This window comes from Phacochoerus africanus, chromosome 3 (assembly GCF_016906955.1).
Source record: "Phacochoerus africanus isolate WHEZ1 chromosome 3, ROS_Pafr_v1, whole genome shotgun sequence".
NCBI classification, from domain to species: Eukaryota; Metazoa; Chordata; class Mammalia; order Artiodactyla; family Suidae; genus Phacochoerus; species Phacochoerus africanus.
Window position 1 is genome coordinate 172658261 of NC_062546.1, and position 24059 is coordinate 172682319.

Here is a 24059-nt window from a genome sequence, read left to right on the forward strand (position 1 = left end):
ACAGCTCAAAGGGAGAATCTCAGGCCTCATTATTTTTCCACCATCACCCCGTGAGCATTTGAACTTCTGTGAGCAGAGCTTTGGGAAAATTAGAAACTACAGTGAAAGGCAAGCATCTAGCTGGAATTTAGATCAAAGAAGATATTATCCTTGTATAAGATATATATAGTCTTGTTCTGTATGAGTTAGAGATCGCCACGGGGCTTCTTAGGGACTGACATGACAGCTCTGATTCTTGAAGATTCTTCAATGATACTTTGTAGTTTATACCAGTTTATGTTATTATTAAAAGATTGGGCATCCAGGAGAAATACTCTACTAATTTCTTTTTTTAAAATTTTCTTGGCATATAGATGACTTACAATGTTGTGCTAGTTTCAGGTGTACAGCAAAGTGAATCAGTTATACATATCTCCATTCTTTTTCAGATTCTTTTCCCACATAGGCTATTACAGAGTACTGAGTAGATTTTCCCAAGCTATACAGTGGGTCCGTGTTACTTTCTGGTTTTGTATATAGTAGTGTGTCTATGCCAATCCCAACCTCCCAATTTATCCCTTCCCTCAACGTCTCCCCTTTGGTAACCACAAGTTTGGTTTTGAAATCTTTGAGTCTATTTCCGTTTTATGAATTTGTTTTTTTGGTATAATTTAAAAAATTAGATTCCACGTTAGTAATCTCATGATATTTGTCTTTCTGGGTCTGATTTAGTATGATAATCTGTAGGTCCATCCATCTTGTGGCAAACAGCATTATTTTGTTTTTTTTTTTAATGGCCGAATAATACTCCATTGTATATATGTACCTCATCTTCTTTATCCATTCCTTTGTTGTACCTCATCTTCTTTATCCATTCCTTTGTTGATGGACATTTAGGTTGCTTCCATGTCTTGGCTATTGTAAATAGTGAATATTGGGGTGCATGTGAATGGACATTTAGGTTGCTTCCATGTCTTGGCTATTGTAAATAGTGAATATTGGGGTGCATGTGAATATTGGGGTGCATGTATCTTTTAGAATTATGGTTTTCTCCAGGTGTATATATGCCCAAGAGTGGGAACATGCTAATTTCTTTCTTTCTTTCTTTCTTTTTTTTTTTTTAGGGCTGCACCCACAGCATATGGAGGTTCCCAGGCTAGGGGTTGAATTGGAGCTGTAGCTGCTGGCCTATACCATAGCCATAGCAATGTGGGATCTGATCTGCATCCATGACCTATGCTGCAGCTTGCGACAATGCCAGATCCTTTAACCCAACTGAGTGAGGCCAGGGATTGTACCCACATCCTCATGGATACTACTTGGGTTCTTAACCCGCTGAGCCATAATGGGAACTCCAGGAATATGTTAATTTCTAAAGTGGCACTCTTGCTGTGAAGTAACCCCCCCCCCAAAAAAAAATATGCTGAGTACGTATTTAGCAATCTATTTTGGTAGATCCAACAAGCATTTATTCAGCCCCTTATTATCAGCATGACATAAAGATTCATTACGTCTTATTCCTGTCTTAAATGTGGGGAGAGTCACACATTGTGTGACATGTGAACAACTTAATGAGTGAAGCATTTTTGATCCCCATTTTTACACATGAGGAATTGAGGCTACAACTTTCTAAGATCATAAAGCTACAAGGTAACCCAACTGAGATTTGACCCCTAAGCCTGTGAGACTTCAAGTCCTGTGCTTTTAGCCCATGAAATCCCCAAATGTGTGGTTCTTTTTCCCCACAGCAGCTGGGTGTCCTACAACTCAATTCAGTTTTGACACTGTTTACCTGGCATTAAGCGTCAGATCCCACAAGTTAAGAGCTCAGTCCCTCAGACCACCCCACTCCAGATGCCAACTGCAAGCCCCCGGTTGTCACTTGTACCTCTGACCAACTAGCTATACATTGAGTTCCCACAACGCCTTCCTCAGTTTCAGTAATTTGCTACAACAGCTCGCAGAACTCAGGAAAACACTTTCGTTGGCCGTTTCTTACACAATAAAGGGTATGATAAAGGAACAGCCAAATGAAAAGATACATAGGTTAAGTTCTGGATTCCAAGTGCAAGAACTTTTGCTCCTGTGAAATTGGGGTGCACCACCTTCCCAGCTTATGGTGTGTTCACCAACCCAGAGGCTCCCCCAGACTGGTATTTAAGGGATTTTTAGGATGCTTTCATCACTTAGGCATGATTTATTTTTAACTCATTCTCCAGCCCTTCTTTCCTCCCCAGAGAAAGGGCAAGGCTAAAATTTCCAAACTTCTAATCATGGCTTCATCTTTCTGATGGTCAGCTCCCATCCTGAAGCCATCAGGAGCCCACCAAGAATCACCTCAACAGAACAAAAAATGTTCCTATCACCCAGGAAGTTCCAAGAGATTTAGGATCTCTATGCCAGGAACTGGGGTCAAAGACCAAATATAAAAGCAAACGATACTCCTAGCATCTTTATTGTTTAGGGAATTACAAAGATTTTAGGAGCTCTTGCTAGGAGCCAAGGATGAAGACCAAAACACATATTTCTTATTACATCACCATCACATGTCCTGAGAGTCTTTTTTTTTTTTTTTTTAAACCCAGGAATTTATCCCTAGGCTTAGCTCCTATTATGTTTCAAACAGCCTCTAGAATTTGGTCACTTGGATTATATTTTTCTCTGACAAGTCTTGTAGTTGGGACTTCAGTATAATCTTGATTTATTAAGGTCATTTGTTTCATCCCAGAGCTTGTGTCCTTGAATTTCAAGAGCATGTGTGAATTTAAGGAATCTGGAAATTTTCCAGAAAACTACAGGTGTGTTTTTATGAAACACAATTTGATCAGTCTTGCCAGTGCCCTCTTGGGCCACTACCCTCTTCCTCTCCACCCTCTAGTCACACAGTGACATTGTGTAAGATGCTTTGTACCCGAAAGGCAATGCACAGTCCCCTATCCTTTCGTCCTGAAGAAATTTGCTGTCCTGGAAGGAGGCAGTCTGGCGCTGTGATTATGGCGTAGTAATTAAAGTTAGAAAGGTCTAGGTTCTAATTCTGGCTCCACGGTTTCCTGAGATGTCTTAACCCTCTCTCAGGGTCAGTCTTCTTATCTGTAAAATGGGGATAATAACAGCATGTTCCTTAGAGGTTGTGTGAGTATTCAGTGAGATCAGGAATGTAAGGTGCTTGGTTCATAAAAGGCTATTATTATTATGGGAAAAGCAGGAGGGTCTCAGTACTCCATGCACTGATGGATTTAAGGTCCATTATTTCCTCTCTATTGTTTCTACTTCTTAGTATGTGTGAATGCCACTGAATTTCAAGAGCAAATGTGAAAGGATTCTGATGAAATGGTTTGCTTCTTTAGTGCGACACATGTTAAAAGAAAGAAAATAACTAAGTTTTGGTTTCTTTTTATTCTAAAAAGAAAGGTACTTGACTAAAATTAGTCAAGTAATAAAACCAAGTATACTTATTTATTGTTTTGTGAGTTTGTATAAGCCAACAAACCTCTCTGGGCTTCAACATCCTCCTTTGCAAAATAAAGGAACTGGACCAGATAACTACTGTTTCCAGCTAAGATTGATTCAATTACGCACTACCATATACATGATATTAATTAGATGCTGTATGCTTGAAGTTTCTTTTATATGTCTCAAGACAGTTATTAATTTGCTCCTTAGCCTTTTGTTATCAATCACAGGAAATTCGGGGGAGTCTTAGTTTCTACTGTACATATTGTTAATCTGTGATGAATTTCAGAGCCTCTTTTTCTAGGTCTGGGTGGTCTGGTGGCTCCAGAATAGAGGTAACCTTTTAGAGAAGGGCACCCTGCCTCCTATAAATTGTCCCTAGGAAGACATCAGGCTCCGGGTAAGACATAAGATCCCCTATATCTTAGAGGGTCAGAGCTAGGGATTCTGGGTACAATTCTAGAAATAAATCTTCTCTAGGACTGTGGACAGGAACTTCATCCTTTACCTTTAGTTCAGACGTGTAAGTGAATCATTTCTAAGGACAAATTGTTCTAAAGGGAAGAAAGATATATTGGTATGGGAGGTCACAGACTATGTTGGTGAGAAAATTGAAATATGGACAAAGGGGATCCACTAGGAGGGGAAATACTTTTGATCTTTCATTTATCAGATAAGGAGGGAGGGACACGAAATCTTCTTTTACTTACAGCTAAATCACGAAAGATGTTCAGTGTAGCATTTCAAAAGAGCAGGAGTTCCCATTGTGGCTCAGTGGATTAAGAACCTGACTAGTATTCATGAGGGTGCGGGTTCAATCCCTGGCCCTGCTCACTGAGTTAAGAATCTGGCCTTGCCACAAGCTGTGGCATAGGTCACAGATGTGGTTCAGATCTGGTGTTGCTATGGCTGTGGTGTAGGCCAGCAGTTGCAGTTCTAATTCAACCCCTAGCCTGGGAACTTCCATATGCTGCAGGTGCAGCCCTAGAAAGGAAAAAAAAAAAAAAAAAAAAAAAAAGGAAAAAAATAAAAAAAGAAAAAAGGACTAAAAAGCAATACAAAGTGTGTGTGTGTGTGTGTGTGTATGTGGTGTGTTTGTTTGTTTAAAGCACATAAGAGACCTCAGAGTAGGATAATCACATAAAGCTTAGATTTTCAGAAATGCAGAAAAAGTTACTGGAAAGTTTTTGGGAAAGCCATCCAGTGCAAGCTCCTGACCCAGGTGCTAGAAGAGGAGAGCAGAGCTGGCCACACCAGGGGGAGGACCCTAGATGGAGAAGGCTTGGCTAGTGGTAAGGGCTGCAGAAGCATGGTCACCAGCCTTGGGGAGGATGCCATGGACCTTCCTTTCATGCCTGTCACTTAGTCTTGAATGATTCCTTCAGGGACATAGAGACCATCAGATGCCAAAGGGCTTCTGGTTCCCTCATTGTTCCTCTAAGGACAGGTGATATTTTTGACTCTCCCTTTGCTTAGGGAACGTTCTCCAGATATTCAATAGGTAGGGTGCTTGCAAATGCAGTGTGTTTCTCAAAGTTCCTAGAAATGAGTTGGAGGAGGTATGGAAGAGACTAAGCAGTGGGTGCTAAATGCTCCATGGGGCTACCTATGTCCAACACAAAAGTTCAATTCCTTATATTTGTAACTCCTTTCAACTTCGGTAACAAATACTTCCCAGATCCTCAATATAAGTCTTATGGGTGTCTTTTGGACAACCTATCCCCATCCTATGAAAATCTCTCCTTTTTTAGAATACCTTGTTTGTGTACCTTTACATTCCTGCTGGATTTCAAGCAGTCATTTTTCAGAGCTCTGACACCTGTCCACGGAGAAGGATTTCCATGAGCCCATCATAGAGTGACTGACATTCTCTTTCGGTGACAAGAAAAGGCTTGCCTTTAAAAGAAGGGGAAAAGTTAAAAGTCATCAAAACAATGTAATATCCTGTGCGAAGTGTTGCAGTCACAATGCTCTGTGGTTTGAGTCCCTTGATCATGTGCCCAAGGGAAGTAAGTCGCTGGTGGTAGCCGTGGGTGACAAGTTGCTGGGGTTCATCTCCAGCTCATCTCACACTTGGGCTTCTCAGGGAGGAGGGGCCGGAGCCCTGGCCCACCATTCGCACAATGATCCTCGGGTTACTCCTGGCTCTCAACTTCTTCCCCTCAATTCAAGTAACAGGTAAATAATCTTGATTTCTTTCCTCCTCCAACTTTTTCTTTTTTATTGGTTCATTTTACATTTTAAAGAACTTGGGAAATTTGGACATTTCGAAGGATAGTTTTTGTTCTAAAACGGCCACCTGTTATCTAGAGACTCACCGATTCTCACACTACAGCCAGCAAAATATTTTAAGGCACGGCCCTTGGAATTAAATCAGACTTATTTAGCAATGAGTTGATGGTGTTTCAAAAAGTTTTAGTTTATGTATATACATATGGATTTTTACGTTTAAGAAGACTGCTGTGAGCAGGTTGGTTCTGAAAGCTCTGGATTTAGACAGCCTGGATTCATATCACAGATCTGTTTCTTGCTAGCCGAGCTTAGGCTAGTATTTAAAATTTCCAAGGCCTTGGTTTCCTTATCTGTGAGATGGGGATGATAATAATCTCATTTCAAGGTCATTGTGAGGATAAAATGCAATAATCCATGTGAAATATTTAGCAGAGTCAGTACATGGCTAACGAGGTAAGCGTTGGTTGTAATAACCCTGTCTACCTGAATGGAGTGAGTGTCAAAGTGAAGTCTAGCATTGTCATTGAAGCTGGTACAATATAGATGCTAATAAGTTAAACTGTTGGCTAAAATCTTAGGTTGAAATTCTTTAAGTTTCCAATGATGAAGACAAAGATGAAAAACCTCACAGTGTCACAGTTAACCCCATTTCAGATGAAGAGACGGGGGTAGGAAGGTTAATTTGGCTAAGGATATATACACTTATGAGTTTTTGGAACTAAGGTCTGAACCACCTTCATCGGACTCTAGAGCCTGTGCTCCTATGCTATTCCACCTAACATGATGTGCCTCATAATTTTTTAGCTCCACCTATGTCCAGGGCTAAGTCATCTTTGGAAAATCACAATTCCGAATGGAACGAGTTTATTGCTTAGATGGGCTGGAGTCAGGTATTTGTTCAACTTGCTCTCAGAGTTAACAAAGGGTCCCACTTGGTTCAAAACTTGGACCAATGCTCGGGGGTGTGTGTGGGGGTCATTGGCATATTTAAATTAGGAGAGTTATTTTTCCCTTAGAGATACATCAAAAAGCTAGCATCTTCAATTTTCTTTCTCCCTTATTTTGGTAGTGTGTGGACGGCATGATTGACTGTTGTTCTTAAAAATCATGTGCATGAGCTCCAAAGGGTGTAATTACCCAACCTGCACAGGTGCAACAGTTACATACATACCCATCCATTTTGTTGTCTGAGGCGTTACTGAGCACATTTACAAATTGTGTATTTATAAGAGGGGTTGATAGAATAAAAGACCTTAACTGGTGGTGAGACAGGCTATAAACCCAACATTTACAGCTACCAGATATATTTTAAAAGAACCTTCAACACTAATTTTTTAAAATGTCTTTATTTTTAAGGGATCTCTAAAATTTATTTTTAGAGCATATTGAAAATGTATTAGGCAGTAAAGAATAACAGTAAGGAGAGCGAAGCCTCACTCCGACAGAAAACTACTTAAAATTGGTAATTGTACACACGATACTTTGAGGATGCACTTTGTGGACAGCCATCCATCACCAATTCATTCATTCTCCTTTGAGGATACTTTTGGTAAGACTCAAAGCTTTGCATTTTTCCTGTAGAACATTTATGAAAAGGGGGGTACCTAGAAAAGCAGTGAAGAGTTCACGCACATGGAGACTGTGTTTTTACTTTTGAGATGCATCTACTTTTCAAACACCAACTTACCCTCGTGAAAACGTAAGGTTTGACACTGAGTGGCCAGCTAGTGAAGTAGGAAAGGTTAGGATTGGAGAAGGTGCTTTCCAAATGCTTCTTCGAGTAAGAAAACTTATGAGAAATGGTGATTACAACATACAGAAATGTCTGATTTGTTCTAGTTAGTAGTGCAAAATCTGTGGGCTCTTTGTTTTCCTGTATTTACCCTCTGTGAAGAGGTTACAGACAAGGAAATTCTCTGGTCAAAATGTGATTGTCCTCCCTAGAGAGACTACTGCTATTTTCTGTGCTGAGGGGTGTGTGTGTGTGTGTGTGTGTGTGTGGGTGTGTGTGTGTTTGTAAAGTTTTTCCCCCCACGAATTTAATAATTCTAACTCATTGCCTCACAGCATAGCCTAAAATGCTTATTCTATGAAGGTTAAAAGTAACCTGATTCTTCATGATTTTAATGACACTTGTAGAAAGCTTGTCGTGACTAAATTAAAGAAGTATGATTTAGGGACCATGAAAAAACCGTAACTTACACCATTCCTTTACTAACATTCCATGCTTTCTACCAGATTATTGTGCACCTGAGATCCACAACAGAGGATTTTGTTGGTCTTTGGAATATGGGTCCAGCTTAGAACTGCAGGCTCTTGAATGGGAAACAATTTGTTATTGATGACAGGAGTGTGCCTATAACACAGGGCATTGTTCATAGATTTTTTTTCCCAGCTGATCTTGGTTATTTTTCAGCAAGCTAATCATCCAGTATGAAGACAAAAATCAGGACAACACAGTTTTTCCACAAGAGCATTTCTTTTCATTTGTTCCCCAACCTTAGCAAATAAACTGTCCAAAGTGGCCAATTCAAATGCGATTGATTTCGCCAATGTTGCTGCATTTCCCTCAGGACTTTTTTTTTTGGTCCTTGAGAGGCACAGGAGGCAGGAAAATGATTGGTATTTAATTAAAAAAAATCATCAGCAAAGCAAGGTAGTTAAAGACTTTATTTTCAGTTCAGCAAATGACTCCTGAGGTAGTTGTACACAAAAAGAGTCATGTACCTCTCACAGAAAGTGCTGCTCTGAGGCTGGGCTTGGGGAAATAGAGAGATGGCCCTAGAAAATGCAATAAAATCAGCGGATTACTGTGTCTACATGAGACCCAGTACCCGGTAGCCAGGTCTTCTGTTAAAAAAAAATTGACTGGATGTTTTGTCATTTCAGGTAAATTTGATGGACATTTCGAAAGTGTAGACAATGCTTAAGAATGTATTTTACTCTACGATGGTGCCCTAAAGATATTAATTTTTTTTTTAAAAAGGCAACCATTCAGAAAGGACTTTTTCAGCAAGGAATGTACAATGAATACCAATATAACAATACCAAGAAATAGAATGAGTCATTTGCACAGATAGGTTGGAAATTGAAATGAATCTGCAATTGTAGCTCTGAAGCTCTCCCATTCAAACCTTTACCGGGGGTAGGGGGGGCTGGGAGGGGGATCTCTCTCCCTTCTTTAAACATAGAACGTCCTCCTTTTTAATATCCTTATTCTATTTTCATGAGTGTCAAAATGCCATGACTACCATTCAGTTTTTATCATGTGTGGATATCTTTCTCCAGTATATTTCCTGCATGCAGTGTGCTGACATTTACAAAGTGAAAATTTTTATGCCACCAACATCCCAGAAGAAAATTCCGTTTGTGGTTTATCATCTTTAGAACAATAGCTCTTTATTAACACATACAGGCGTTGATAAAGACACATAGTTAATTGCAAACTTTCTTGTCTAACTATCAGAGGGCAGGCCCTCTTTCAAAGCACTGTTGTTTCACAGCAGGTCATTGACAAGGAGGCAATCTTTTTTCCCTTTTCATCTTGGTTAAATTTGTGTGTGCCTTTTTCTTCAAGAAATTATTTATGGAACTTCATGGAGGCTGGAATTTTTCTTCTCAGTAGATAGTTTAGCTGAGTTTTAGGGAAAAAAATGACATCTGGGCGACATTGTTATAGACCGAAGGGGTCTCTGATTTTCTAAGATGTTTTAAAGAATCTATGTCTCTTTTATGGTAATTTCTTTGACTCTTTTTGTCAATGACATGTTGTTGTCATCAAAAAAATGTACCCAGAGCTTTCGGTCTGAGAATTGTTGCATGAGAATTGGTCCCTGAAGCTGGAGGAAAGGTAACCTAGGCCCCATGGAAAGTAGGTGTCTAATTTCTTTCTTGTTACTCTCATTTTGATGACTCTTAACTCTAGAAGAGAGGCGTGCTGGATGGGTTCAAGGGCTACACAGCCACTCCTTAGAGGATGTGAAAAAGGGAGTTTAGACTTCTTGAGCCTTAAGATTTCAATGCTAATTTCATAGGCCTCTTAATTTAGTCTGTGTGTGACCTTGCAAGTTATGTGAGTTTATGTTTTCATTGCTGGAAGAGAACCATATGGTGATGGTGAATTTCTTACTTAATTTTGAGCTGCATTTTTATCTCTGCATCACCATCACCGTCATCTTTTTCATTTGTCATCATCTTCATTATCTTGAGGACTCTGGCTGCCTCGGTTAATGGTTCCTGATGGTGTCATAAGAGTCACCCACTCACCGTTCACTCTGACCTCTAATCTCATCCATCGTGAGCCCCTTTCTGCAGTATTCTGAGTCACCTCATTGGCTCACAATCTATCACGTAATGTGTTGATTGTAACAGTAATTCCTAGTCATTACCCCCTCACTCTCCTAAGAACCTGAGTTATTGACATGTCTCACATTTTTAACAATGACCTAGATTCTCCTGTTAAGAACTTAGGTGGGTGATTTTTTTTTTTTTGACTTTAGAAGGTAGAGGGGGTGTGCTTTTTGTTGCTTAGGGGTACTTGGACACATGATGAAGTGTCAGAACATCCCCGTGGCTTCCATGTGACCCAGTGGCTTTCTTTGAAATTCAACACTGCTAGTAATAAAGGTACATCATTTAAGATCAGCTTCAAGGATGTTGAATCCAGGAGGTTTCCATTGCTGATTCACAGACTCTCTCCCATAGTAGGTGGGTGAGAGTGGGCACAGATGAGGAGACTGTTTCCTCCTACCTGGGGGGACTGAAACAGGGTGGTAATTAGTTACTGTTCTCTAAAGTGCCTGCTTCTTCTTACACTTTGGTAAACCAGGTCATCATTCTTGTGTTTATTCAATAGGTATTTATTAACATCTTCAGTGCGTTATTTTAGGTTCTGTGACCAATACAAAAACCCAATTGAGCGTCAGTGAAGTAAAAATGAGACTTGTGAAATCTTTCCAGAATTTTGTTTTCTTTCAGTTTAGAACCACTGGGAATGGTTGATTCCCTATTCACCTTAATTTGTTTTATGGAAAATGGTAATAAGCTGAAACTTCCATGGAACTGTTGAATTCAAACCACAGATATTTCGAGGCGGGAGGGGACTTAGATATCTCTTAATTTATAGAAAAGGAAGTTGTGTTGATAGTTCCTGGAAGATGCTAAGAGAAAGACAACATTGCCATGTTTCCTGGCATTTTTGGATGCTTTTAGGCTGGACCCATTTTACCTATTCAGGTCATCACCTTTCATACCCTAATATTAGATTCTTAACCCCAATACTGCAGCTTTCTTTACTGTCTCACACACCTGCACTCTGCTTTATGACTTTCTGATGCTCTTTCCCTGTTGGAATTCCACACCTCCCCACCCCTTTCCACGCATCCAAATCCTACTCAACTTTCATTTTATGTCTTTGGTGCAAGATCCATCTCTCTGAGGAAGCTTTCTCTGGGTATTCACCTCTGTTATGGTCACATAAAAGAAGTCCTAATGGAAGAGTAACACAGTTCAACAAATTTATTAAACCTCTGTTATACTTTAGTCTTTATTGAGAGCTGAAAAAAATAATAAGAGGAAAAGAATTATGAAAACTTAATTATCGCATGAGAGCTGCTTGTGCAATTAATCAAGTTCTCTGTACTTTTAGGGACTTCAGATCTACTTGAGAAGACTATATAGGACAGGATATAACAGCTGGAAAGAGAAAAATGACACTTGACAGTCCTATACCTCATCATGCTATTTGATGCCTTAATGGCTTTGCATAAACCATTCTTGTGATTTGGAATGTTTCCTACTCCTCTCCTCTGAAGAAGGCTTCTCTGAGACTAAATGGCAAAGCAAGGGACTTCTCTCCTCATCAGGGTTCATACAATTTGTTATTGTGTGTTGATGCATCTGTTTTTAGAGTGTGCTTCTTGCAGGCAGGATCATGTCATACCCATCCTTATAACCGCAGTACTATGTATAGTGCAAGAAGCATTGTAGGTGTTGGACAAATATTTGTTGAAGGAAATGAATGAATTAGCACTAAAATGAGGAGGCATAAAGTAAATACTCTAGTAAGATTAACATAGAATAATAAACTTTTACAGAGAGCTTGGAATTAAGAATGGACTTTAAAGCTAGCTAGGATTTGAATGCATGCTGTTATTAACAATAATTACTAGCTAACAATTATTTTGCACTTATGATGTGCCAGACACTGTACTATTTGTCTTTCCCTGTATTAAATCATTTATTCTTTCTCTAAATCCTCTGAAGTAGTTATTATGATTATCTCGTCTATAAGATGGGAAAACTGAAGCACAGAGCAGTTAACTTGCCTGTGGTCATACGGCTAGTAAGTGAGTAAATCCAAGGTTCCAGGGTTCATGTTCTTACCAAAGCCATGTTGCCTCAGGAAGGAGAAGAAATACCAATAAAGAAATTAAACCAGGAATGTTATTCCATGTTCTCAGAACAGGTAGCCAGTCTGAATGTATAGAGGCTTGCAAAGGTAGGGTAGAGTCAGGTCAAACAAAGGATTGAATACTATAAATAGCAAAATTCACACTTCTATTTTATATATAGTGGTATGTCTATGTTAATCCCATCCTCCCAGTTTATTCCTCCCCACTTCCATGGTTTCCTCTTTGGTCATCCTAAATTTAATTTTGAAATCTTTGAGTTTCTGTCTTATGAATAAGTTCTTTTGTATCATTTTTATTAGATTCCACATGAAAGTTATATCATATTATACATAAAATAAGATAACAAGGACCTACTGTACAGCACAGGGAGGTTTACTCCATGATCTATAATAACATATGGGGGGAAAGAATGGATATATGCATATTTATAACTGATCCGCTTTGCTGTAAACGTGATCCTAATACAACATTGTAAATCAAATGTACTCCAATGAATTTTAAAAAAGTATATAAAAAAGTTTGAATTTCATCTTCAGGACTTTGGGAAGCAGCTGAAAGTTTGTGGAAACGGGATGGCCTAGAATGTAATAGGGACTAGTGACCAGGAGGTCATGGTAGAGCACTCTGTTACCTTGTCAGGAAGAGGGTGATAGGATTTGGGTGACCAAGGGGAGATGGAAAGAAGTGACTATTCTGAGAGATGTTTTGAAAGTAGAAATTCCAGGACTTAGTACCTGGTTTGTGAAAGAGAGGGAGGGACAAAGAATAATGTCAAGATTTTTGGCTTCAGAGGAATGGTGGTGTCACCACCTGAAATCAAAATGTTGTTGTGCAATTGAGTCTTGAAGGAAAGCAATGTTTAGTTTTAGACACAATGAATTTGAATTAAAGGCTTGAGATGTCAGAAAGATTTCCAGAGTAAAGCTGAAGATGTGGGAACTGGGTGAGAAGAGAATATTTAGGAATCCCCAACTTTGAAATTAAGTGGAAGTCATGGAGATGGATGGCTGGTAGAAGGGAGAGGGCATATCTCTAGAAAAGCAAAGAGTTGAAATGAGTCTAGAAAATAGGCCTGGTTAGGAGTCAGCTGAAGAGGGTTGCTATTGAAGGAGACAGAGAGTGTGTTTGGAGGGGTAAGAGGAGAATGGGGCTCATGGAATGTCACTAGAGGTAAAAGAGGAAAGTTTCAAAAAGAGACCGTGGTTAATAGCGCTGGTTGTATAAGGGAAGGGGAAGTGGATAATGGCTTGGGAAGACCATTGTATTGGCTAGAGGAGGCCATCTGGGGCTTTTGAGTTTAGACTGAATGATGGGGAAGGAAGATAACACTTAAAAGGGTTAAGAAAAGGTGGAAGGGGACAAAATTGAGATAGTGAAAAGGAAAGAAATTGCTAAAGTGAAGACAATCAGGAACTTTTATTACCTATTGTGTTTACCATGGTATCATGTACACAGTAGGTATGTAATAAATGTTTGAAAACTGAGTGACTTAATTATATGTGACTTGTGGAAGGAGCCAAGTGTTGATCTTGAAGGGGTGTGTGTGTGTGTGTGTGTGTGTGTGTGTGTGTGTGTATTCGTTGCATGGGTGGAGGAGAGAGAGGGCTATTAGGAAAGAAAAGAGGAAGAGGGAGAGAGAAAAAAGGGAATGGATGCAGTTTTCTTGAGGAGATTGGGAGGGAGATGTGGAGAATTGGAGTATTGGAGAGAAGAGGACAAAGGTCCAAGGAGAATGGGAGGAAGGGAAGAGATTTATAGGGGCATAGGATGAAGCTAGAGTAGATGCATGATTCCATGCTGGCAAACCTGATGTTAAAACATGATGGAAGATAACATGAGAAGAAGAATGTGTATATATATATATATATATATATATGTGTGTGTGTGTGTGTATGTATAACTAGGTCACTTTGCGGTACAGAAGAAATTGACAGAACATTGTAAATCAACTATAATAAAAAAATTAAAAACTTCTGTGAAGTGTTTATGTATATAACACACATAATATATTTGATTCTCTCAAGACAGGCCATAGTGCTAAATCTATATAAACAAGGGCCATTGGGATATTATATACCTTGACTTTGAAGAGTTTGCCTCTTTGTACTGCAAATTTGCTGGAGTCTTCGAAAATGCACACTAGGGATGGGCTTGGCTTCAGCTCACAGCTGCGATAACAGGGTCACAAGGATGGGACCAAGCCTGTCCAACACCATGGGCAGGGCTCCAGTTTCCAGTCATGGAAGTTAACTTTAACATCTGTTTTTTGGAGAAAGGACATGGTGGCTTGCCTTTGGCTTTGGGGAGGCCACGTCTTTTTCCCTTCCTTTTGTCAAACTCAAAGGCGAAACCCCCTGATTTATCAAGGTAGGTGGATGCAATGAAGAGTTTTGGTCTGTTACATTGTGACTTTTCTAGGCCTGCATTTTCTCATCTGATACACCAGGGGGTTGGACTAGAAGAGATCTCAGGTCTAGTTTGGGCTTAAAAATGCTTCTCAAGTTGAAGAAAAACTTTAGCTTTTATCAGCTCGAGCAAGGCAACTCAACCACACCACCCCTTTGTGGATGTGCTTATGATCCAATAGAGAAAATACAAGAACTGCAACTAGCCATCTTGGAAATTGCTTGGAGAGATTGAAAACAAGAATCTTAGAAGCTAATGTGCTTTGAAATGACAGCAGGACTTGGGGAGACACTATTGCCTTTGCTCTCCTCCATCTTCCTAACTGATGTTCAGGTTCAACGCAGGAATCATTTTCAAAGTTCCAGGCCATGGCAGTTGCCTAGAAGATTCTGAATGTGCCAAGGTGGACTTAAGCTGACTTCTTAGAGGTGTAAGCTTTAGGGAGGATGAAACAAATAGAAACAATACACTGTCATCTTCTTTACAGAGTTGCTTTGAATGAGGGCTCAGAATGATGATGGCTCAGGAGGAATAGGATTGCCAAGTTTGGTTACTAGATTCAAATATATATTTAGACTGTAGTATGTTAATACAGGAGGCCCCTGATACGTGTGGGATTTCTTTCTATTTATTAACAGAATTATGTCAGAATGTTTATGCAGAAAGTTAAAAAGCCCTGGTCACCTACTGTCTGAACTATGGGAATCTTTTAGGGTACTAACATTTGATTTTTGGCAGGATTTGGTGGCTTTGGGTATTGGTAGCTCTCTCATATAAATTAAGGTGCTCAATCACATTGTCCTCTTAGATGACCCATCCCACATTAGGAGCTGGAGGGACAATGCAGACCTTTGAATGGCAGGGCCTGAGTGCTGGGTAGTATGTCTGAGTGGCAGGGATGGGTTCTAGTGCAGGCAAGGCTTTTGGCAGATTTAATAATTGTCACCCTAATACAGATGACTTTCCTCTCCAAGATACATGTCTATCTGACTTTCTGGAGATCCAGGCGGACTCATCAAACTCCTGGACCTTTCCTCCAGGATGGCTGACCTGCCCCTCAAACCCAGTGTATCTAAAACCCAATATCTTTTTTCAAACAAATTGCCTTTTTTTTGCTTGGCTAATTTTGTCAATGATCCCTCACCCAGTCCATGAACTCCATGCGAGTCATTTTGGGTTCCTATTTACCATCACCAAGTGTAACCTAGCACCAACATCTTGCCCCATCCTTTCTATCTCAGCTGCTCCCTCCACAGCTCAGGCCCTAGCAGCTCACACTGATGCTATTGTTTAGCCTCCTGACTGGTCTCTGCCTCAGCCCTACCCTTGCTCCCAGTCAATGCACTTGCACTGTTGTGCTAACCTTCCCCAAATGGTACTTACCACCCCATTCTCGATCGGATGTTTTCAACAGCTCCCATTGCCTTTCTAGTAAAATCCAGGTATCTTCTCTTGGCATTAAAGGTTCTCCCTGATTGGTATCAGCTATCTTCACTTACTCCCCGCCCCCCCCCACCCCCGCCCCATGTAAATGCTCAGTTTGTCCCTAATAAACTCTTAAAACTCTTAAGTCATTTCCTTTACGTTAGTCTAAATTTGCCCCAAAGTTCATGGCCCAGTTAAAGGCCAGTCTGCACAAAGGCTCCAGAATCCTCTTGCCTGGAAACAAGGGCTCTTCCGTGTGACTGTCCATTACCCTCTAGAAGCCTCAGTCACCATGCATGGCTTTGGAGTAGCTAACTGAGAATCTGCCTTAGGGTTTCTCCTAGAAGGAAGAAGCTGGCCGTATCTTTTCCATCTTCCCATCTCCCAAAAACCTAGTACTTCAGGTCTCATTATTTATTCGCTGAATGAATGATTAGTCTTCTGCCTTAACAAAGTCAAAGAGCAATTTTCTGATACATCAAAATTTCTTTTCAGAAAGTATTCCTTGATCATATTGATGATTTTTCTCTCTCAAGAATTAGTGCCTTAGGTCTAGGTGCTTGGATGGGACTTTTTGCTGTGATCTGACCTCTGCGTTACTTTCTGACAGTTGCCTGAAGCACAATTTTTTCAAAGGCCAGGGATAGTTGTTCTCTGCACTACTGGGTCTGCCTGTGAAGAAACGCAGTTCAAGCTTAAAGGTGGCCCTTAGAGTGGTGCTGGCCAAGAGCAGCTTCTTTCTCTATTATTGTCTATAATCACTGGTAATTGTTTGAACTATAGTCTCTTCAGATTCTGTTTAAAAATCACACTTGTTCTTGATAGGAGTTAATGGGCTTGATGTAAGTTGGGAGTTCTGCAGACACAACCTTGGGCAGGGCTGGTTGCTTGGCTGTTTTTCCCTGCAGAGGTCATTGCTTCTGTCACGGTGGCCCCCTCTGCACAACACTCTTTTCCGTCTGCTTCTGGGAACCCTGCTCTCCCCCTGTCCCTTTAGATCTGAGAGTGGATATAATTCTGCTGCTCTGAGCTACAGGTTCTAGTACCACCCCTTGTGGTTCCCAACCTTTGCTGACAGTCAGTCTTTTTTTTTTTTTTTTAAATAAACCCTCCTCCTATTGCCTGGTTTGGAGTGTGCCATCTGTTTTCTGCCAAGATCCTGAATGAGACCATGTCTATATATATGGACCATATAATAAGGCTTTGAAAAAGCCTTATTTTTTTTTGTAGAGGCTTTTCCTTAAGAGTTCTATTCCTTGTGAAAATGAGGAGAGTTTCAAGATGACAGTCAGCAGAAAATGAGACAGAATGACTACCAAGTTATTTTGAAAATATAGTCTGCATTACCTTTTCTTTCCCTCCCTTTAACATGGATTTCAGAGAGTCTGGAGCCATTCAAAATTTGGTAGGTTTGGTTTTGTCTTTGCAACAAAGAGGATGGTGAAAGATGCTATAGTCAGATGAGTGTTTTGTGTTCCTCTTTCTCACATCTGAATGAGGCCAAACCGCCAGCTAGAGTCACCAGAGCCACAGTGGTTGAGCGTCCCTGTCCTCCCAGAAAGCACAGCTTGCCTTCCAAGTCCCTGAGTGAATGCTGGTTGGCCCACAGGGAGCCTGCCACTTGTGGAGCCTGAGAAAGGGGTAAGTGGTCAGATGGCCACGTGTGGAAGGGTATCCTGGACCTGGGCAGGAAATGTGCTCAGAGGAAAGTTACGGTAACTTCACCAGTGTTGTGGTCGGGAGGGGGGTGTTCTGTGCCAGGGAAATCAGCGTCACCTTCACAATATGTTCACAAACATCACGGGGCAAGATGGTTGAAAATAGAAAGCTTTCGTTTTCTTTGGTTCCTGCCTGACATGTTAAATTCTGTTCAGTCAGAATTTAAAAAAGGAAACAACGTGATTAGGATCTTTACAACCTGATGGTTAAACTGCAGAGTAAACTCTGATTGTGATGTGCAGAGATGGAACCCAATAAAGTTCTTAAGAGGTTCTGAAGCAAAAATCACATTGCTAAAGAAACATGTATTCTATCTTTTTGGGTGCTTCCTTAAATTGCAGACTTCAGTCTCGAGTGCTGCTCTCTGGTTCACCTGTCTCTATGTGCCATGTGAGTGCTCTATGGTACTGTGATAAAGAAAAGGAAAGATGGAAGATTGTAAATGAAACATGAAAAAATAAACGTAATTCACAAAAGCCCTGAGGTTAAGGATTTGCCCGTGAGGTTTAGACTGAAAGTGACTTTATGTACGGACTAATGTTTACGTTCAAACCCTTGGGGACACATGGGCAACCTGAGATGGAAGAGTTGCAGTGGTATAATTACTACTTTCAAATCTGAAATAATTTACAAGAGAGGCATTTCATAGGACCACATTGTCTGTAGGCCTTATCTGCGATCCATCTATGACCTTCAGGAAGTCTCTGAAGTTGTAAACAAAATCTTTTGTGTAGAGACAGAGTTAAGTTTGGTCCCAGACTTTTTCTAAATAGGACCATGAAATCAAGTCCATTTGCTGAATGTACAAACTTGGTTTTCTATTCATTCATTCATGATTTGAAACATTACCCTAAGAATCACAGATAAATACATGAGGTCTTAGCTCTTCCCTTCTTTGTGCAACCTTGTTTAGCAAGCCATTTACTTTGGTTTTCAGTTGCTTCTTCTGTAAAATAAGGAATTAGCTGAAATTATCCCCAATTTTCCTTCTAGCTGAGTGCTTTTTGCAGGCTGGTATTCTAGCAACATGGGGTAGAAAATGAAATGTATCTTGGCCCTGTCCACTTCCCACTCCATTTACTCCCCTACTCACTGGTATTCTATCTCTCACTTAATATTATCCAACTATCAAGTCCCAGCTTTGAGAGGGTCTAGAAATAATCACTGAAATTGCATTGAAATTTTATTGCAAACTGGCATAGGGAAAAGAACAATATATTGGAAGACATGAGGCATGAACCAAGTCCTAAGGGTCATGAACTTGTACTGTAACCTTGGAAAAGTTATTGGACCTCTTTGACCTCATCTGTAAAATGGGCATAAAGATGGTCATCCTGCTTATTTACTTCCCAGGTCAATGGGGAGTTCAAATGAGATAAAATAGGAGAAAGCACTTTGCAACCCTGTGAATGCAGACCATAGCTACTAATTTGTCGCTGTATTCCCCACACTGCATTTTAGGCTTCACCTTATTTTGAAATCAAAGCATTAAATGAGCTGGTGGGGAGTGTCCTTTTAGGGTCAGGGTTTCTTCTCTGGTGTTTGGAGCCACACCTTAGAGATGGTTATCCACTCCACCTGTACAGAGAGTTGACTTGCTTATTATTATAGTAATTGACCTATTTACAACAAGTGAAATGGGAAAGCTTTGTTTCGTTTTTGGTAACTAAGCTTCCTTTCCTCCTTTCTCATGGAAGCATAAGCAACTTTCAATTTTCCAGAAGTCAACGATGTCACAAAATTCACAGATTATCTGTGGGAAATCTTTCAGCTCTCACTGCCCTGCTCATCAGCAGCAGATAAGTACCGTCTCCCCTCCAATCTCACTCTTCATGTTGCCTGTTGTCAAGGAGGAGTTGTGAGGGAAAGAGGTTTGAGGTTACTGCTTCCTGTCTCCACACCTTTAGCTGGTTTAGCTGCTAGGAAAGGGTTTGAAAAGCAAAGCACTCAATTCATCATCAAAACAACTTAATTCAATTAGAGAAATGTCAGTCAAGCCATTCTTTTGATAACCAGAAGTGAATACAACTGGGAGACTGACAATGCACCTGGGTAGACTTTGCCTAACTACTCACAAGTCAGAAAACTGAATATTTACAGGGAAAAGAGAAGGTCTGGTAAGAAAAAATTAACCTGAGGAGGACGTTTTCCACTCCTGGCACTAAGCAGAAAGCAAAAAGGAATCAAACAGATGTTAGTATGGGGAAGCTAAATATTTCTCTAGTTTCTTCTTCTGAGTCTAATTAAGTCCTTAAATTTTATAATATGTCCTTAAATTATGTGAAGTACCGTGGATTCCCTGAAACTCAGAGAACCACAACACATATCAAAGCCAAATGTCATTTGATATTCTGGTTATTATTTGCTTTGAGTTATCCATGTTATTTCTTCCATTAGAGTAAGAGATGTGCATTTTCACATATGCTCCATTTTAAGAAAAAAGAAAGGAAGCAGGACTATTGTGTCTACTGGGAGTTGTAATGATCACATATATTCAATATCACTTAGAGCAAGTGGTTATTTTTTATACCACCAAAAGTGAATTTTCTTCATTTAGTGTCTCTAAAGCAGATGTAGATTTTGAAGGCCTATGAGATGGTTTCTCACTTCGACTTTTCCAAATGACTGCCATGAACCAAGGCGGGACCAAGTCCTATAAGCTTACACATGTTGCAAAGCAAGAGGTTCTATCAGCCAATACTGAACTCATGTTGACCCTTAAGCTAGGAGGCTATTGCCCCACACTAGCACTTATTAAGCAAACTATTTCAAGCCTAATACCTAATTTAAAAATGATCTGTGTTGACATGGAAGAGGGAAGGAAGTAAACATCAACAAATTAAATCGGATGTCTCCTTTTCCACAAATGGCCTTGCAATTGATATTTTTCAAGCGCTTTCTCAACAAAATATTAGAACAAAGAGTCACACAAGAAGGGGATTTTCTGTCCCTGGCCCAATTGTTGGGTATGCCATCAACCAGGAGAATATTGAATATGTAACAGCAACCTAGATACTGGGATCTTGGATTGCTCGGCCCTAGAAAGTTTCTCAATTTGTAGAGCTGAGGTGGACGGGGCTCAGGAGGAATCTGATCAGTTTTAACAACACGGAGGTCTGAATTTGGAGGCCCCGGTGATGAGCAGAAGTAAAATCTTCCACTTAGCTCAATACACCATGCTTTATAAAGGAAGGCAGAGGAAGACCACAGCTTCTCCCTTCTGAAAAAGGGCAAACACTGACTAAGCTCTGGGGAGCTGACTGCATGCCCAGGAACTTCGAGGTAATTTGCTTCCTCTTTGCCGTGATCCCCTAGGCTGGAGGAATGTCTTCTTCACAACCCAAAATGTCCAACATTCACCTCAGTTTCTGAGCTGTCTCTTCTGGTCATGTAATGAGTAAAGAAAAGACATAGGGAAAAGGAAAACCAAAAATGTACTGGTTGGTGGCCCAAGGCATTTGTTAGCTCCCTCACTCACATTAATTTTCTTAATTTTTAAAATTTTTTTGGTCTTTTTGCTATTTCTTGGGCCACTCCTGCGGCATATGGAGATTCCCAGGCTAGGGGTCGAATTGGAGCCATAGCCGCTGGCCTATGCCAGCGCCACCACGGGAACTCCTCACCACATTTAAATCAATGCCAAGCTCTGCCAATTTCAGCTGTAAATATTTGAGTTTGTTCTTTTTAATCATAGTTCAGGCCCTTACCACCCTTGCCTAGATTACTGTAATTGCATCCTAACTGGTCTCCTTGTTTTTACGCTTGCACCCTTTGAATTTACCTAAAGGGGTCTGTATAAAATGAAAAGTTATACACATGATTAATCCTTCAATAGGTCCTCATTACCTGCAGGAGAGACCCCGATCTGTGAACACTGCTTTCTTTGCCAATCTGTCTTTTACAACTCAGGTCTAGCAAATTGAGGCAGTTGCCATCCCCTACACCTGAGCTCCTTTCTCCCCTCCATACCTGCTCTGCTTATTCTTTTTCCTCTTTGTCTTGTCTTCTCCACAGCTCCTTACCTTACCCTGATCCCAACACACATTCTCCAACCTCACACCCCCACTCCCCAATACAAAGACTCATCTTAGCTAGGATAACTTTTTTTTTTTAGGATAAACTTTTACTTAATAAAATGTTATGTATGTTTGCATAATCCTTTTACGTCTCAAGTCAGCAGCGACCTCCTCCTGAAATCCTTAGCTGGTTCCCCAGTTGCCACCACAAACACTTGCAGATCACTATAACATTCTTTTAAAAGTAGCTGTCTGTTTATGAAGCAGATGGTGAACTGCCCAAGGATAGAAACTGAGCCCTGCTTTTCTTTGGGAAATCAATTTCTCTCTTGCAGTGCATCTGGGGAAGGCATCACACCCCAAGTTATACAAGATGTACTAAGCAAAATACTGGAGTGTAGATACTTGAGCTTCTTGGCTTCCCTCTTCCACCTCGCTGTGGGTGCTGGGAGAAGGAAGCCAACTGAGTGACCATTTGGGATTGCTCTCCAGCTTTAGTAAGTTTCCCAGCCCATGCTCCTCCTCCTCTTCCCCCCACTTTTTTCTTTTTTAATCCCTACCACAAAGTTCTGTTTTCATCTTTTTCTTTTATCAGTTCTCAAAGGAAGATCAGGAAGAATTTAAATGTCCACAAGAAGAGAATTCCCATGATTAGTAACAAACACCCTTCCTGGAGTTAACAGGCAGAAATATAGATGCCTAACTTGAAAAGAGATGTTTTTCTTGCTGGGGTTGGTTCTTCCAATGAGAACTGGCTCATTGATTCTAAGTAAGCAAAAGAAAAAGTCCATGTGAAATAAAACAAAAAATAAGTTGGATTTTCCTATCAAGACAGGCTGAACTTTGATTTTTACATGTTTACTTTTCAGTGCTTTTAGAGAGTATTTGTTAAATAATAAGTGAAGCTAAAGTTATTATCAGGACAGATTTCGAAAAAGAATTTAGTGAGACGGTAGTCAGTGCTAGCTACTGCTAAGAATGATACAGTCAGATCCCATCTTTAACGAGATCCTATTAGTCACATAGTATTTTTCCAAGAAGCCTAACATATTTTCCCTGCTCAAAAGAGACTTGGAAAGTAGGGGTGGAAAGGAAATGCACACATATCAAAAGCTAAAGAAATCGAAGCCCTGAAAAAGGAAGAGACATGGTAGGCTGCAGAGTCAGTGAACAAAGCACAGAGAGACAAATGCCCACAGCTTGTGCCTGGGCAGTTGCCCTTAAATAATCTGGCAAACTGGGCGGGTCTTAGTTTGAGAAAATGAGGTTGGAAAAGCCTGTGGAGGCCTCTGAATTGAGGATAGGAAATGATTTTCAACTGTTAAACCACTGGTTCACAAACTTGAATGCAAATTAGAATCTCCTGAGAAACTTTAAAAATATTGATATCTGGGTCCTACACCCAGAGATTCTTATTTAATTGGCCTGGGAATCAAAGGTTTTTAAAGTTCCCAGGTGACTTTAATATGCTGAGAACTTGAGAAATCTGTTAGGCTATAGCAGTTTTCAACCCTGAGTGAATATTAGAGTCAACTGGGGGAATTGTTAAACCAATACCAAAGGTCTCCTACAGAAAAGGAGAAAAAATTTGCAAATTACATATCTTGATAAGGAAATTGTATCAAAAATACGTAAAGAACTCTAATAATGCAACATAAAGACAACCGAAGTTTAGTGGGCAAATGATCTGAACAGACATTTCTCTAAAAGGGATATACAAATGGCTAATAAGCACATTAAAAAATGCTCAGTGTCATTAGTCATCAGGGAAATGCAAATCAAACCACAATAAGATACCAACTCTAGAATGGCTATAATAATAAAATGGACAATAACAAGTATTAGCAGAGAAGCGGAGAAACTGGAACCTTTACACATTGCTGGCAGGAATGTAAAATGGTGCAGTTGTTTTAGGAAACAGTGTGGCAATTCCTCAAAAAGTTAAATATAGAGTTACCATGATGACCCAGGAAGTCCACTCCTGACATAGACCCAAGAGACTAAAAAACATTCATCCACACAAAAACTTGTACATAAATGTTCACAGGAATATTACTCATAACAGCCAAAGTGTGGAAGCAACTGATGACTGGAAAAACAAAATACGGTATATCCACGCCATGGGGTATTATCATGGAAAGGAATGAAGTTCTGGTACATGTTACAACATAGATGAATCTTGAAAACATTATGCTAGATGAAAGAAGCCAGACACAAAAGGCCACATATTGTATGATCCCATTTATATGAAATGTCCAGAATAGGCAAATCCATGGAGTTAGAAAATATAGTAGTGATTACCAGGGGTTAGAGAAGAAGAAATGGGGAGGGACTGCTAATGGGCACAGGATTTCCTTTGAGGGGTAATGAAGTATTTTGGAACCAGGCAGTGGGGATCCAGTCATGACTTTGTGAA

General features: G+C 40.2%; 1 protein-coding gene across 2 annotated transcripts in view; it reads left to right on the top strand.

The window, feature by feature from the left end:
• Window positions 1-5385: 5385 nt before the first annotated feature.
• CD28 (CD28 molecule) overlaps window positions 5386-24059 on the top strand; it is a 30039-nt gene continuing 11365 nt past the window's right edge. Inside the window, exons 1-2 of one of the 2 annotated variants that reach the window (XM_047773298.1) lie at window positions 5550-5610; window positions 7021-7213. In XM_047773298.1, coding sequence (XP_047629254.1) covers window positions 7153-7213 — 61 coding nt within the window. In that variant the 5' untranslated portion in view covers window positions 5550-5610; window positions 7021-7152. Of the gene's footprint in view, window positions 5611-7020; window positions 7214-24059 lie in introns of both variants that reach the window. The other variant, XM_047773299.1, reaches the window with a different exon arrangement.